A 17,820-nucleotide genomic window follows, 5' to 3' on the forward strand; every position below is an offset into this window, starting at 1 on the left:
TATAGAATATGAAACCCTGTAACAGAGCCTGGAATTTGTCCTTTTTGAAAACAGGCCTTACCTTTGCACATTTCAGCATTAGTCAGAAAAATCTATTCTGATGCTATAACCTAAAGAAATGGAAATTGAAAGTTGTCAAAGTGATAAGTGCAGTAGGGTTGGTCTATTGGATTCAGGTCTCCACTCTACAACTGAATAGCTCTGTGATTTGGGGCAAGGTGCTTCTCTCTGCCCCCATTGCCTCACCCATGAAGTGATGACAATAATTCAGAGGGTTGTTGAGAAGATGAAATGGGTCAGAGTATATGAAAGAGCCAACCTAGAGAATATGCCCCTTAAATGGCAGTTTGCAGATGGTGGCAGCAGAAGAGGAAAAGGAGAGGAAACTGTGGGCGTCCCAACATTCTCACCTCCTTCTCATAGCCAGGACAGTTCAGCTGTGGGTTGGATTTCTTGAAGGGAAACAGATTCGACTCCAAGTGGTAGGGCTTTCTCTTTCCTGAGCTGTCCCTGGAGTCCTATAATCCTCAACCTCATAGCCACCCTGGATACGAGACCCCACTGGAAGCCACTCTGCTGGAAAGTTCCTGGAAGTGAGGAACCTGTTTCTCTTGGCAGTCCCTCTAACACGAGAAGCCCTGCGCCTGCGTCTCTGTGTTTGCTGGGAGCGAGCAGTGTGGGACCAGAATGTCCTGGAGATGGGAACTGAGGCCAGTGGCTACCCAGCGACCCTCTGCTGCCTGTGGCCTGCCCCAGCCTGGGGCTGATGAATTCAGCAGTAACCAAAACCCCTTTTGGGTTTCAACTCTCATTTTCCAAAATCAGTATTAAATGTGGGCATTTCATTTCTGGCCTCAGTAAGCAGAGAATAGTCAGTGCAGCAGAATCTGATTTCATTGATTATGGACAGAGTAGGATCCCAATGAGATATATGTAGATCAGTTTGGGGTGTCCGTGGGGCTCCAGTTGCGTGTGCAGGGAGTGTGGGCATAGGACTGAGGGTGCCCTGGAGTTCCCATTTTGGGAAATGACAGACTTACTGTCACCTCTTGTCATCTGCTGCCTTCTCCTAAAATGCCAGAATAGGTTTTAGTTTGTTGGGATTTTTTTTTCCTAAATAACAACAGCAACAACAAAATAGGATGTCACTGCAGAGTGCTGTCCTCATGAGAACCACATGAGAACCACCCCTAAGTGGGAAGACACAAGAAAAGTCCTGGTGAGCGCCTCAGAATATAGTAAATATGCGGTTTGTGTGGAAAACCAAGTTTCTGCTTACGGCCAGTCAGCAGCATGTTGATTCTCAGCCTCTCCTGACACAGGCTGTCCCTTGTAGAGGCGTGGGCGAGCAAACGTGAGAACCTGAAGGCCACAGAGCTGGGGTATGAGAGTGCCCCTCCCCTGCTACACTCAGCCCCCAAGCACCGCTCGTCCACAGCTGCCACGTGTGACCACCACATCTGTGGGTGGCTAGGGTTTCCAAATGTTCATGCTTAATAGAGTAATGGTTGTTCATTGAAGGGACGTCCACTTTAGTAATGGGGGGATATCAGATCCTTAAGAGGTGCTGGAGTTGGGCTGCTTTCCTTCTAGAGCCCCAGGTAGGTAATAGGAAAGGGAACTGATGAGTTTTGCTAAAGCAGCAAAATTGGTGTGTAGCCTAGGACACATTAAAATGGAATGAATTCATCAGGCAGAAAACCATCTGCTGGGGAAGTTTAGTGAAATGAGATCAGACTGTGGTCGTCTCCATTCCCTGCCCCTCCACCCCTAACCCCAGCTATCTGAGTTGGTTTCCAGACAGGACCCCAGGCTGGAAGGTGCCCATCAATCCCACAGCTCTCCCTGGGGGTCCTGGGGATCTGTATCTCCGTGCTCCCTGCGATCCAGGCTTTTGTTCTCAGTACACAGAGCACTCCCCTTCTCTAGCTTCAGGCCTCCCTCCTTCCCCCTGTGGAAGGGGAGACCTCTGCTCCACTCAGGGGCCGCAGATTCCTTTTAAAGACAGGCTGGATCCTCCCACCCCCAGCCCCTTGATTCTTTGGTCTTCAATTTGCTTTCTAGCTCTCAAAGACTCCGGTAAGGGATCCATCAACAGTGACTGGAAGATAGAGCTCCCCGGAGAGTTCCAGATTGCAGGCACCACTGTTCGCTATGTGAGAAGGGGGCTGTGGGAGAAGATTTCTGCCAAGGGACCAACCAAACTACCGCTGCACTTGATGGTAAGTTGCTGGCTCCACACTTGTCTTAGGGGGCGTGGCTCCAAGAGGTCTACCAGTTACTTTCCAGTTTACTTCTTCCTGGGACCTTGGGGGCAGGAAATGCATCTGGCTTCCAGGGGTTTACGAGGTCCCCTGCTGCTCAGTCCTCTCCCCTCTCTGGGTCCTTTCTTTTCCAGTCCCTTGCACGACCTGCTTCAGAATTCTCTCATTGCTTCCCCTGGCTCTTCCCTGGCCGAGCTCCTATCTTTTTCAAAAGGAGCTGCCTCAAAGAAGGAAATGCTTAGCTACCTGGATGGCAGCCAGGGAGACTTGGCCTCATTAAGCAGACAGCCCCACTGGAAGTCTGTTTTTGCATCAGTTGGTGAGATGCATAGATCTGCCCTCACAGAGTGTACATCATTACCATTTGGAAATGAACTATGACTCCAGCTCTGAACTAGCATCCCTCAGATTTCACAGACCCAGCTTGCAACAAGCATTTGGGAATCAGGAAGGGGTGGGGGATCAGATGATGCAGGTATTCTACTCCCCAGGTGATCTCCAGAAACCTGTGAGCCATTGGGCCAGGCCAGGGCGCCATTGTCTTACCTGTTTGTCTCAGGGAGGCCTCCGTGCAAGCCACTGAAACATCAGTGATGCCTCCTTTTAAACATGTCAGATATTGCCAGGGAATGGAACACCCTGCTTCCTTCTCAAGATCCAGGAATTCTCATGGCTAACTTACGATAGCTCATCATTGATTCCGTGTCTCCTTCCAAAAAACAGGATTTGTGGCAGCTTGTGCCCTTGTAATCAAAACACACTTTGTCCACAGTGCCTGCCAGAGTCTCTCCGTGGAAGTTCTTCTTCCCCATTAATTTGTGATCTCTGGCAGACTGTAAGTGTTCCAGGTTAGTTGACACCCAAAAGATTTTCTAGCTATTACCCAGGGAATCTCCTGAGGAGGCTGGCTCTGCTGGGGAGCACTGGCACCCAGGGTGGGCGTGGCCCCATAGTGGTGTTAACCCCGTTACAATTTCTGGGGAGACAAAGGCAAGGCAGTTTTCATGTGCAATCTAAACCGTGTAGAAACCTGCCAGTGCACCACTCAGCCCGCTCAGTCCACTGCAAATACCTTCCTGCCAGTAGGTTTCTGGGACCCAAGAATGTGCACCTGAGTCGTTTATCTGGGAGAAGATTGTTTCCTAGTCACAGTCCGAACAAATCCTCCTATTCTGAGTTAAAAGCAGTTATTCAGAGGGACTAAGAGAGGAGGCAAAACCTAAAACCTGTACTGAAACTTCACCTGTTAGCATGAGAGTTTGCTTTCTCTAGCAAACACCAATGTGAGTGTATTTCCCTTTACACCAAAAGCCTTTGTAAACTGAGCAAGTTGTTAGCCCGTTAAAGCGGAGTACCCAGCCTGGATTCATTCAGACCAGGATGAACAAAACTCGGAGAAAGCAACTACTACCGTAACTGAAGTTTCAGCCCTCGCTCAATATTGATGGCTTTTCTTTCAAAATGTGATTGTCACTTCAAGATTTTAAAACTGACAATGAGAAGTGCCCCTTTGCCTCTATGTAGAAAGCCATGGTCCCAAACTGGGGTGTACACATTGTTTGCAGAATCAGTAGCACCCAGAGAATCATGGGGACCTGCATTTGAAACCAAGTACACACACTTGCACACACACACACACACACACACACACACACACACACACACACTATATCTGGCTACAAAATTGCTTTCATATGAATTCTCAATTCACCAGTCTTATTCTCATACTGAGATGATAAAGATCTCTTTCTAAGACTAGTTTGGTTTTTGGTGGTTTTTTTCCCTAACTGGAGGCATTTTTCCAAATGTGTTATGGCAGGTCTCTCTGGTGGAGCTGTGGATGTTGATGCAGTTAGACTTGCTCTTAGCACTGCAGCCCAACCCCACAACTCAGCCTTGGAGGCTGAGAGATGGCTGGAGGGAAATGGCTCCCATTGTCTGGTACACTTTGACCTGGTCTGCCCCAGGTCAAGTCAGGTGGGCCATGCACACCCTCCCCTTAGTGCCTGCTGGCCCATTCTCGGACTTCTCGGGCTGGAAGTGAACCTGCTAGTTACTTAGACCCAGGGGCACTCACTGCTTCCAGACTTGGCTTGAAGACTCATTATCCACAAGCAAGCCATGTTAAGCTCCTACAAGAGGGCTTGTTTGGCACCGTTATGTCTAGAGAAATAAAGCTGATCATGCACCTGCTGGCTTTACAAGGCTTGTCACATGCCATTCTAAACCCATCTCTTCCATAGATTCTTGCTGACTAGGATTTCAGACCCGAGGTCTCCAAGCTCTATGATAGTTTCCCACAAAACATGATAGACCCCTCCCTCTACCTCCACCGCACTCCCGGCTTGAAGCCTTGAGTCTGGCTCCTGCCACCCTTTCGTACACTCATCGTCCTGGCTCCCATGACAGCGGAGGACTCTTGCATCCTTGAACCCCAAACTGATGCCCCTGCAAAGTCCTCTGGCAGTGAGCTGCATTTTGCTCTTGAGCTTGCCTTACCCCTGACTCTCTGGACCAACTGACACGGCAGTGATTGATGATGGGGAGTGGAGGAAGATGTTCATTTCCAAAGAAGTAGAGTCACCCCAATTGCTCTGATGCTTTTCTGGGTAAAAGTTTATCTGTGTCTTTCCTGTCTGCAAGGGCAGCTTTGTGGGTGAGCATGCAGGAATGTGGACTGTTCTCTGCGTGACGCAGCTGTCCACGAAAAGTGCAGTGAGAGGTTTCAGAGTCGCTTATCCTAAAGCTCCTAGTCTAAGCTGATCTCTCTCTTGGGTAGGAAAGAACAGAACTCCCTCCTGATGGTTTGCATTCACCCTCCTCCCAAGAGTCCCTGAGGAATCCCGGGCTGAGATAAAGGAGCACCCTCAGTGGGACCTATTTTCAGCCCCAGAAAAGAGCTGGTTACCCCTCGTGGAGAAACAGCCGCGGTGTGGCTGTGTGTGAGATTCGGCAATCCCACGGGCCTTCATTCCTACTCAAAATGGCCTTTTGCTTTGCGGCTGATCCAGGTGTTGTTATTTCACGACCAAGATTATGGAATTCATTATGAATACACCATTCCTGTAAACCACACTGCGGAAAATCAAAGCGAGCCAGAAAAACCGCAGGACTCTTTGTTCATCTGGACCCACAGCGGCTGGGAAGGGTGCAGTGTGCAGTGCGGAGGAGGTGAGTGGCCGTGGTCCGTGGCCTGTTGGGTGTGGGGTTTTGCTGAAGGAAGGAGAAAGGCATCTGTGGCCAGCACACAGGGTGTGGGAAATCTGTAACCTGTAGTTCCACGGGAATTTAACCATATCCCATCTAAAATCTCTCGGCAGAATACTTGGGCAGAGTCTTCCCGACTCCCACACTAGGGTCCTGCCCATACCTCTCCTTTGCCTGGGGCCCAGGGCCCCACAGCTCTGACCTGTGGGTGAAGCGAGGTTTGGCTGATGTATGATTACATCTCGGGTGTGACAGGTGGACCCTGGGAATAAACAGAATAGACCTTCAGCTGTTGCCGCTTGCTAGAGGGGCACCAGAGCATGTCTCTGCCCGCTCCCAAACTCCCTTCCCTCTTGGCCCCAGTCACCTCACTCCAGGATACAATGGAAAGCAAAAGTCCTGCAAGTCGGGTGAAACATTCTGAGCACGAGTCCTGACTGCACAGCTTCCTCCTTGACCTCAGCAAATGACTTTCTCTCTCTACCCCGTGTTTCCTCACCTCTAAAATAGGGTGGTTGTCTCTCACACCCACTGCAGGGTCCACAGGGTGAGCCAAAGAGCCTGTCGTACAGCAAGAATCAATATGACCAAAAGGCATTGTGTTTATTGCTGTGTCATTGAGAGGGGGCAGCAGGAAGCCATTCTGAACTCTGAGCCAGCAGTTTCTTAGTACAGTGCTGTTTGTCACCCTAGCAGGGCACATAGAAGGGTCATGGGAGATGGAACACAGGGTGGGTGGATCTTAGTGGGCACAGAGTTGGGACAGAAGGTTGACCTGGACCCTGGTAGGCCAACCCAGAGAGTTGGATGATGGAGTGGAACCCCGGGCATAGCCCCTGCCATCCCTAGTCCTGAGCACCCGTTGACTGCTTGGATAACTTCTGTTAGACGTCCAATATGTGAAGCATTGCTTACCATTTAAGGGACTCATCCCATGTTTCATGGGTAGGAGTTATAGACACACAGGAATTTCTTCCTGGGCGTCCTGGCCAACCACCTTCACTGTCTGTGCTCAGCCTATTCCTGCAGCAGCCCTGCAGCAGTTGGCATAGCCTCCGGATACCACGGTCAGCCTTGCATCCTCCACTCTGCACCTCTCCCCGGGGGGCCTTCTCCCCCTCAGCCCTTAGCTGCCGCTTGTGCCGATGGCCTTTCAACCTCCAAAAACCTGTGTTCCGGGTACAATCCAAATCCAGCCAACACATCGACCTCTGATTCCAGCCAGGTTTTCCTCTTGGGCAACTTGTCGCATACTAAGCATAGCCCACATGGAGCGGTTAGCAGGCTCTCCTGGGGTCAGGGGCAGGCTGTTGTGTGGCTGTTGGCTTGGTGGAAATCCTTTTATGACACTGATGACTTCCAGCTTCATAACACAGTGGTCAGACCTGCCACCAAAGCTGAGAGCAGTTCCGTGCTTTCTGTACTCATGCAAGGCTGCCATGTGGGGCAGCAGGAACCGGCGGTGGGGTTCGGGTCTCCGTGATTTCAAGTCATCCCTACGTGACAAATTGCCCAGGACACAGACCCAGCAGGGAGCCCAGGATCCAAATAGTTGTGTTCGACTCCCTATTAATCTTTTATTGTCACTTTTCCCAAATAATAATAATGACAGCAATAGAGCTAAGATGAAGTGTTAGCCACCTGCCAGCTTCTGTTCTATGGACACCATATGTATTCGCTTATTTTAATCATCACTGAGGTGCCCTCAGGCACAGGGAAGTTAAGCAAATCAGGCTGCTTGAGGAAACTGAGACGCAGAAGCCTGGTGGCCAACTGTTGACACTATGGCCACTGTGGTGCTATTTGTGATAGAGCCAAGACTTGAACCCAGACGGCCTGGCTCCAAGGGCCACCCTCCTAACTCCCAGTCACTCAGCCTGCCTGACAAAGGCATGGCCGTGCAGTGTTTAGGGTGCTCTGGGAACACCCAAAAGAAGGGTTACATCCAATTGGGATAATGGGTTAGCAAAGCTTCCCAAGAGCAGGTGGGGGCTCAGCCATAAGTACCAACTGGCTGGCTAGACAAGTTCAGAATGGCTCTGGAATGCCTGTCTAGAGGACACAGGTCTGCGTGTCTTCCAGACCAGACTCCTTGTCTCCCACTTCTCCCCAGCAAGCAAGAGTTCTGTAATAGGTAGCCAGACTCTGCTGAGGGCTGATGTGCAGGTATTTAATTGAGATCAGATCTCCATAGACTTTAAACATCAAACAAGCAGATAAAAAGATAAGCAATCTTTGGAAATCAAAGGCCCAAATCAACGAACCCCAAGCTGTCCAAGGACACCACTGATCTGAGGTGTTGCTGCTTTCTTATCTTGTTCTAGAATCTTCCAGGGCCCCACTCTGCCTTCTGTGTCTTGTACCCTCCTCCCTACAATTACAGTTCTTCCTCTCTAAAAAACCACACGACATTTACAACAGTCACTTTAAATGACCAAGTGACCATCAGCAGCACCGAAACACTCTTTCGTAGGCATGCAAGCCCAGCCTTTCCACTTGGGTGCAGCCACAGTCTCTCAGCTCCCTGTGGTTTGGTTTCCAGGGGAGCGCAGAACCATTGTCTCGTGTACACGGATTGTCAACAAGACCACAACTCTGGTGAACGACAGTGACTGCCCTCAAGCAAGCCGCCCAGAGCCCCAGGTCCGAAGGTGCAACTTGCACCCCTGCCAGTCACGGTAAGGAGCTGGGTTCTGTAGCTTGGACCCACCAGAGTCTGGGGCAGCAGCACCATCAGTGGTGGGGAGTGATATGCAGTTAATGCCACAGTACTGCTCTATGCTGTGTTCCGTTATTGTTGATGAGTGATTTCTACTTGCTCAAATTACCAAATTTCCAGCTGCTAAGCCAGAACTCTGATGGAAATATAATCTTCACTGGAAGGCATTGTGTAGGAGACCATTAGTAACATCTCATGGCAAAAAAAAAAAAAAAAAAAAAAAAAATGGCCATCACCACACACTTTTAACCAGTACCCATTGGCTTCCCCAAATTACTTTGTCTTGGTGGAGAAGGAAACAAATACTGGAGTCTGAGTGCCCAGGAGAAAGGGTGCGCACAAGCTAATGTTGTGGGTGACCTGTTTCAGTGGCTGAAATTCATGCCAGTAAGTGTGGATCTTGGTGTTTATTCTTTGGGATCCATCAGAACTTCTGTCCCAGCCCCAGCTTTCGTGGCTGTGTTACCCGTGTGAACTCTCTTGGGTTGTCAGGAGATGAATTGTGTGAAATGTGTTCATCGGCTAAGACTCCTCTTTTCGAGTCATTTTAGCGGGACTTTAATGAATCCATTACATTGGTGGCATGTCAGCCTTTGGCCTTCCGTTCTGCTCTGAATTGAGGTGAATGGTTTTTGCTTTGTGGTTCTGTGTATCATTTAAGGCATGTTGACCTTTTCTAACTAGGTGCGTGTTTAGTATTTCCATTTTCTAGGTTTCTTAATTTGTGCCACTTGCCTAGTACAAGAGCTTCACAACATATTTGGCTTTTGCACCAACCCCGTTTGTTTTGTCAAACTCTTAAAATGTGTTTGAGTGAGAAAGAGAGGAGACAGGAAGGAAACAAAGAAGGTGAGGCTTGCTGTGATGATTTTCTGTGCTCCTTGCCAAATTAAGAATGAAATTCCACCCTAATGCCAAAGGCCTGGAGGAAGAGCTCACTGTGGGAAATCTGCTTGGGCACCTTGGTATGAGCAGCTGTACCACAAGCCTATTGATCAGTCCATCGAGTCATATTCAGGGGCCACAGAAAGGAGGATTTGCCACTGTAAAGACTCAGCAGTCGAACAGGCTACAGCCTCTTCTCTGGAAACTAAAGACGGCCTGGCCCTGGTGAAGTGATTAGAAAATAGGGTAAGAGACGATGGAGGAGGGGAGGTCAGCATGAGCTCAAGGGCATGACTGAGCAAAAAGGTCTTAGGGCTCCATTTGAGAAGCATGTTTGTATCGGGGAACCTGCCCCCAGTAGTCACGTAGGTTCTTTTCTATTTTCCCTAAGCATTGGCCAGGCTGAGAAATAAAGGGACAGAGTACAAAAGAGAGAAATTTTAAAGCTGGGCGTCCGGGGGAGACATCACATGTCGGCAGGTTCCGTGATGCCCCCTGAGCCGTAAAACCAGCAGGTTTTTATTAGGGATTTTCAAAAGGGGAGGGACTGTATGAATAGGGTGTGGGTCACAGAGATCACGTACTTCACAAGGTAATAGAATATCACAAGGCAAATGGAGTCAGGGCGAGATCACAGGACCACAGGACCAGGGCGAAAAATTGCTAATGAAGTTTCGGGCACCATTGTCCTTGATAACATCTTATCAGGAGACAGGGTTTGAGAGCAACTGGTCTGACCAAAATTTATTAGGCAGAAATTTCCTCTTCCTAATAAGCCTGGGAGTGCTACGGGAGACTGGGGCTCATTTCATCCCTACAGTCTCGACCATAGAAGACGGCCACACCCAAGGGGGCCATTTTAGAGGCCTACTCTCAGGGGTGCATTCTCTTTCTCAGGGATGTTCCTTGCTGAGAAAAAGAATTCAGTGATATTTCTCCCATTTGTTTTTGAAAGAAGAGAAATATGGCTCTGTTCCGCCTGGCTCACCGGTGGTCAGAGTTTAAGGTTATCTCTCTTTTTCCCTGAACATTGCTGTTATCCTGTTCTTTTTTCAGGGTGCCCAGATTTCATAATTGTTCAAACACACATGCTCTACAAACAATTTGTGCAGTTAATGCAATCATCACAGGGTCCTGAGGTGACGTACATCCTCCTCAGTTTATGAGATGACAGGATTAAGAGATTAAAGTAAAGACAGGCATAGGAAATCACAACGGTATTGACTGGGGAAGTGATAAGTGTCCATGAAATCTTCACAATTTATGTTTAGAGATTGCAGTAAAGACAGGCATAAGAAATTATAAAAGTATTAATTTGGGGAACTAATAAATGTCCATGGAATGTTCACAATCCACGTTCTTCTGCCATGGCTTCAGCCAGTTCCTCCGTTTGGGGTTCCTGACTTCCAATCAGTTCTGTTTTCAAACTATTTTATACCCAAGTCTTTTTAAAATTATGCACAGAAACCAATAAAATGAAACAGATGAAATGAGAACTGCTACCACTGAATTGAGACACACACACGATGTGGCAGAGTGGGCCAATCTACTCCGCCTTTTCCACCACTCACAGTAGGCCCTGGCTCCTCTGTGGAACTCCAGGGAAAAGGTTTAAAAATCAAGGATTCTGCTTCCTGTAACAATAGAGTAGCTTACATTGGACCAGCCCTCCTGCAGATAAGAGTTACGAACTCTGGAGACCGTATAAAAAGCAATTGTTTAAAAGCTAGAAAGCAGCCTGGGCGAGGGGGCTCATGTCTGTCATCCCAGCACTTTGGGAGACAAAGGCGGGCAGATCACTTGAGGTCAGGAGTTCGAGATCAGCCTGGCCAACATAGTGAAACTCTGTCTCTACTAAAAATACAAAAATTAGCTGGGTATGGTGGCAGATGCCTGTAATCTCAGCTACTCAGGAGGCTGAGGCAGGAGAATTGCTTGAACCTGGGAGGTGGAGGTTGCAGTGACCTGAGATCTTGCCACTGCACTCCAGACTCGGTGACAGAGTGAGACTCCATCTCAAAAATTAATTAGTTAATTAATTAATTAAAGCTAGAAAGCAGTTAGAAACTGAAGAGAAATAGAGAAATGGAGGAATAGAATGGCATGGAATTGAATTACCCATGTTGACAGCTCTTCAGCGAAAGGCAGGCCCTAGTTCCATTGAGACTAGCTAAAACTCTGATAGTTACCTGCCATCTTTTACTGGTTAAGCCATCAGAGGAGAATATTCAGGGAAACCCATAGCAGCTGGAAATTGAGAAGGAAAAACTCCAGAAAGGTGGGAGCCACAGAGAGGGACTCCCAAATTCTGCATATATCTCAAGAATCTCTGGGAATTCTTAGAGACTAGGGCCAAATCTAAGAATAAGACAGGCCGGCCAGACCCCACATAGCACAGCTAAAGCTAGAAGACCTGAACTGAGAGTGTAGCTGCTGCCCACCACAAGAGAGACAGTGCCTGGAGTTTTATTCCAGCCAAATTAGCTGCCTGCTAAAACAAAAATTCAATATTCTTCTAAAATGAAACTCTAGAGCTGCATAGTTCAATATGGTAGTCACTAGCCACTCCAAATTGAAATCTGCTATAAATATAAAATATACATGAGGTTTCAAAGATTTAGTATGAAAAGAGATTATAAGTCTTAATAATTTTATAAAATAAGATTATAAAATATCTTAATTTTTAATGTGATTACTTTGATTATACTCATCCCAAATGATTATATTTGGGATACATTGGGACAAACAAAATATATTACTAAAATTAAATGTGAGGTTTTTTTTACTATTTTAATGTGGCTTCTAAAAAAATCCAAATTAACAGGCTGGGCATGGTGGCTCACGTCTATAATCCCAACACTTTGGGAGGCCAAGGCAGGCAGATCACCTGAGGTCAAGAGTTTGAGACAAGCCTGGCCAACATGATGAAACCCCGTCTCTACTAAAAATACAAAAATTAGCCAGGCATGGTGGCACACACCTGTAGTCCCAACTACTCAGGAGGCTGAGGCAGAAGAATTGCTTGAACCTGGGATACAGAGGTTGTGGTGAGCTGAGATCATGCCACTGTACTCCAGCCTGGGTGACTGAGCCAGACTCTCTCTCAAAAAAAAAAAAAAATCCAAATTATATATCCAGTTCTCATCTTCTTTCTGTTGAGCAGTGCTGCTGTTCATTAGTGTATCATTCACAGTGTTCCAGGTACAATCCAAAGTTACTAGTCGTATAGGGAAGCAGATCCATACTCAGAAGAGAAGCCCATTAATGGAGACTGACTGCAAGATGACACGTATGTTGGAATTAGAAGAAAAGAATGTTAAAGCAGCTATTGTAACTATGCTCAGAAACATAAGAAAAGCTATGCTCATGGTCACGGAACATATAGGAAATCTCAGAAGAAAAAAAGAGATACTCTACAAAACACAATTTTAGGACTAAAAAATACAATATCTGAAATTTTAAAAATTCACTCCATGGGTCTAACAATAGAGTAAGATGATGAAAGATGACTGAACTTGAAGATAGAAGATTAGACATTATTCAGTTAGAAAATGGGAAGGAAAAAGTCGTTGACAATGAGCAAGACTCAGTTACCTGTGGGATAGTATCAAGCCTTCTAGCATAAGGGTAATTGGAGTCACAGAAGGAGAGGAGAGAGAAAATGGAGCAGAAAAATAATCATTTAAGAAACAGTGATCAGAAATTTCCCAGGTTTAGTGAAAGACAGATGAGAGGTAATCAGATCACATCTTCACGTTTCAACTAGATTCCAGATTAATTCAAAGTGCCATAACAGAGCCCTCTGATCATTACAACAAGTGGGCAAGTATAGCAAGTTTGTGATTTTGCCTCCCATGTATCTCCTAAGAGAGAACCTTGCTGCACTACAAAACTGAAACTAGAAGATCATGTAGGAAAACACCTACAAAGCAAAGTGACATAAACAAACATGAGTGCAAACTCTATAAACGAGTGCCACAGAGCTGTGCTAAGCCTATGGTAGATAACATCAAGTGTGTATATTGCTACAGAAAGTTCAGAGTCATTCTGGCTTGACGGACCGCAGTCCTGCAGTCTCACCACGTTTGAGCCAAGTTCAAGCCAAATATGCTTCAGACTAAAAGCAATTTCAGAAGCAAGTTCTTAGTATCTCCATAGAACAGGGGTTAGCAAACTTCATCTGTATAGGTCTAGAGAATAAATATTTTTGCCTTCGCAGGCCACATGTGGTCTCTGGCACATTTTTTTCTGTATTTTGACTCATAATCCTTTAAAACATGTAAAATTTGTTCTTTGCCCTTGGGTTGTACAAAAATAACCCCACAGGCCGGACATAGCCCACACATAAGAGTTTGCTGGCCTCTGTTTCGGATTATTGCTTCCTCTCGTTTTGCCCACTGAGATATTGGGCCCACACCCTCAGCACGAGCCAGAGCTCTGCAGGTATTAGCTCAGGGAATGTATTTTCTTATTATACAAAGGAGGACATGTTAGATTTCTGAATTTCTTTTTATTGTGTAACTTGATAAATATTCGATTTCTGCCTCCCCACCACTTCTCTTTCCCACCTCCTTCCACTCCCTTCCTGACTGTAAAATCATGTGAATCAGACTTAAAGAATGAGTGGAATTACTTAGAGCAGAGACGAAAATGAAATTGAAAAACAAGAGAAAATAGCACCTAAAATCTGCCTTAGAGACTGTAGACAGGAAGTGTCCTGTCCGGATGCCTGCCCTAGGCTGGTTTTGTTTGCTCCTTTGTTGATTTGTTTATTCTGAACCTTCTGACCTTGTACTTTTTCTTAAACTGGATATGTGAGTGCCATGACTCATCAAAGAGGATTTATTGTTTGGCTAAAGAAATGTATGATCTGATAATAGATTTTAAAGCTCTTGCAAATCCTAACAAGATAGATCTATGCATACATACATACACATACATATATACATACACACATGTAAATATATCTACATGCACAATATACATATATATACGTGTTATGTACAGTAGTCCCCGCTTATTTGCAGTTTCACTTTCTGTGGTTTCAGTGACCCGTGGTCAACCATTGCCCAAAAATATTAAAAGGAAAATATCTGAAACAATTCATCAGTTTTAAGTTGCTTGCTGTTCTGAGTAGTGTCATGAAATCTCACACCATCCCGCTCTGTCCTGCCCAGGACGTGAATCATCCCCTTGTGCAGGGGATCCGCAGTGTTTCTGCTCCCTGCTGGTTGTCGCTCAGTAGCCATCTCAGTTAGCAGATTGACTGTTGGGTGTCGTAGTTCTTGTGTTTTACTTAATATTGGTCTCAAAGCACAAGAGCGGTGATGACGAGAACTCAGATGTGCTAAAAAGAAGCTATAAAATGCATCCTATAAGTGAAAAGGTAAAAGTCTTCAACTTAATAAGGAAAGAAAAAAATGTATGCTGAGGTTGCTCAGATCTGCAGTAAGTGAATCTTCTACCCATGAAATTGTGAAGAAAAAGAAGAAAGAAATCTGTGCTTAGTATATACAGGGTTCAGTACTAGCCTTATTTTCAAGCATCCACTGGGGGTCTTAGAACATATCTGCCACAGATAAGGGAGGACTTCTGTGCAGCTGTTATACACACACACATATTTGGACAACAAAATTTTAATTATTGCATGGCACGATCTAGTTGTCATGAGTCTTTCATAAGAACCTATGGTTACATGGATTCATGCTAGTAAGTGAAGAAAAGTAGAAAGCCTGACCTTAGGAAATGAGTGCCAGAAAATCGGGGAGATTGGACACACAAGTAAAAACTTGCACCTGGGCAAGAGGGTGAGGTGGAGATGTGGAGGGTCTGGATTACAAATGGCTGTTTCAGATGGGGTGGCATGAGTGGAGGACAGAGCCTGGAACCTGGAAGAAGCGCCCAAGAATCCCATGGTGTGAACTTTATTAAAGAAGCCAGAATGCAACCCACTGTTGAACCTGGCAAGGTGAAAGAGCCTTTCTATGTTATTGTTACTCTTTGACCTTTAAAATGGCAGAGATGTTTGTCTTTTTCCTTTATACTTTCCTTTATTTCTCCTGATCTCTCTTTAATTTTCTTCAACCCTTTTTCCATTGAGTTCCTGACAGTTTCCTTTGCCTTCCCAACTGCACACCATTAGCACCTCTTTATTCTAATCCTAGCTCTGTGGATACTTCTCCCAAACCCTGCTGTAACCATATGGAATCTGGAGTCTGACACACATGGCAGATGGCGTCTCCCCAGCATCTCACACACCAACACAAAAACATCGACAAACCTGGCCCTGACATTGGCAGGCGTGGCAGAAATCACAGATCAGCTCAGCTGTTACGGCCATGGCCGGCAGCCTTCACCTTGCTGACCACTGTCTGCAGGAAAGAGGCCTCCCCATCGTTCAGCATCCAAAGAGCAGTACCATGTGCCGAGACCCTTGAGAGCCAGCCTCAGGTGGTCCTGGAGCGAGGAGGCAGGGGCTGGCAGTGAAGTGGACTCGTCCCAGAGCACAGACGTTGTGCTTTACCAGATTTAACGTTTTTGCAGTCTTTAAGAGCTTATTAGCCACTTGAAAAAGGCCATTCCAAGTTATTAGATATTTCCCTATAGTATTTATGATTTGAACTTCTTCCCAGGCAGTACATGCTGTACTGTACATTGAATTAGAGTGATTCAGAAAAGAACATTCAACATCTTACTGGCAATTGAATTGAATAGTCATTTGCAAGGAAGCGTATTTGGTTTTTAAATTTGTTCTCCTTCCTCAATTAATCAGGCTGGCCTTATTTGGGGCTAAAATGGAATGGAATCCCTTCCTTTTTATTAAAGCACGTTTTGTGTGTGTGCGCACGTGCATGTATGAGAGAGAGAGAGAGAGATCATGACTTAAGAGTGAAGCCTGGAGTATGTGGATCTGTAGCTACAGCCACAATCTGAAAATATATGGTTTTTTAATCAATTTCTTGCTAGTCTGAAACACAAACATTTTCTTTTTTTTTTTTTTATTATACTTTAGGTTGTAGGGTACATGTGCACAATGTGCAGGTTTGTTACATATGTATCCATGTGCCATGTTGTTTTGCTGCACCCATTAACTCGTCATTTAGCATTAGGTGTATCTCCTAATGCTGTCCCTCCCCCCTCCCCCCACCCCACAACAGTCCCCGGAGTGTGATGTTCCCCTTCCTGTGTCCATGAGTTCTCATTGTTCAATTCCCACCTATGAGTGAGAACATGCGGTGTTTGGTTTTTTGTCCTTGCGATAGTTTACTGAGAATGATGATTTCCAGTTTCATCCATGTCCCTACAAAGGACACGAACTCATCATTTTTTATGGCTGCATAGTATTCCATGGTGTATACGTGCCACATTTTCTTAGTCCAGTCTATCGTTGTTGGACATTTGGGTTGGTTCCCACTCTTTGCTATTGTGAATAGTGCCGCAATAAACATACCTACAGAATGGGAGAAAATTTTTGCAACCTACTCATCTGACAAAGGGCTAATATCCAGAATCTACAATGGACTCAAATTTACAAGAAAAAAACAAACAACCCCATCAAAAAGTGGGCAAAGGACATGAACAAACACTTCTCAAAAGAAGACATTTATGCAGCCAAAAGACACATGAAAAAATGCTCATCATCACTGGCCATCAGAGAAATGCAAATCAAAACCACAGTGAGATACCATCTCACACCAGTTAGAATGGCCATCATTAAAAAGTCAGGAAATAACAGGTGCTGGAGAGGATGTGGAGAAATATGAACACTTTTACACTGTTGGTGGGACTGTAAACTAGTTCAACCATTGTGGAAGTCAGTGTGGTGATTCCTCAGAGATCTAGAACTAGAAATACCATTTGACACAAACATTTTCTTTCCTGTCTTTTTCTAAAATAAAATAGGTAAATCTAATTGTGACTAATACCTGTGGTCTATTACATGCCTTGTTGATGGTATGTGAGTGGGGAGGAGAAATTTAGATTGCCAAGATGTTGGAACTCTTTCTGACACAAATTTCAGGATGTCACCTGTCTTTAAATTAAATGGTAAGTTTTGAAGCCTTACCTTATTTATCTAAATTAAGAAACATTCAAGATGGAGGACAAGAAAGCATTTTCAGAGGTTTTTTTTTTTTTTTTTTTTTTTTGGTCATTTGACCATCCCTTCGTTTGATCATTACAGAGGACGAGAGAATGCCCTGGTACCAGGTTCACAGGTGGCAGGCTTTCTCCTGTTGGGAAATGCTTTGCATGTAGGCTGTGCAACCCATCAAAAGAGATCCTTCTCTCTTCCTGATTTTTCTAAGTAATAAAATGTGAAGACCATCAAGCACTTGATGTTTCCATTTGACTTTTTATGTCACAGTTACAAGAAAGGAGAAGTAAAGGGAAAAGGTGAGATTTCGTCTGAGGAAGACTGAAAGAACAACAGCAACAACAACCGCTGCCCCAAAAGAGATTACAAAGCCGTCTATCAGAAATGAAGGGAAACTATGGATTCTCCAGGTTCTGGAAGAAACATCAGCCCACAGAAGAAATGGCTGTGCAGTCAGGGCAACAGTGGAAGGGTTCCTAGCTTGTGGAATTGCTGAGAGGTTTCAGAAATGAGCTTGGATATGTTGGTGGCTGCGTCTCAGAACGACCCTTTCCCCTTGGGGTCTAATGAGGGTCATTCTTGGCAGAGTCCTGTGCTGGCTGACTCTCTTACAGCAATGAACAGTCCACAGATAAGAATTGTTCTTTTCT

At 45.6% G+C, this 17,820-nt stretch overlaps 1 protein-coding gene across 1 annotated transcript in view; it reads left to right on the top strand.

The window, feature by feature from the left end:
- The window catches only part of ADAMTS17 (ADAM metallopeptidase with thrombospondin type 1 motif 17), a 361,941-nt gene that overhangs the window by 277,222 nt on the left and 66,899 nt on the right, over positions 1–17,820 (top strand). The window contains exons 16-18 of the mRNA XM_030813849.1: positions 2,065–2,222; positions 5,276–5,435; positions 8,014–8,149. Of these exons, the coding sequence (XP_030669709.1) occupies positions 2,065–2,222; positions 5,276–5,435; positions 8,014–8,149 (454 nt within the window). The remainder of the gene's footprint in view (positions 1–2,064; positions 2,223–5,275; positions 5,436–8,013; positions 8,150–17,820) is intronic.

Source organism: Nomascus leucogenys, chromosome 6 (genome assembly GCF_006542625.1).
Source record: "Nomascus leucogenys isolate Asia chromosome 6, Asia_NLE_v1, whole genome shotgun sequence".
Classification (NCBI taxonomy): Eukaryota; Metazoa; Chordata; class Mammalia; order Primates; family Hylobatidae; genus Nomascus; species Nomascus leucogenys.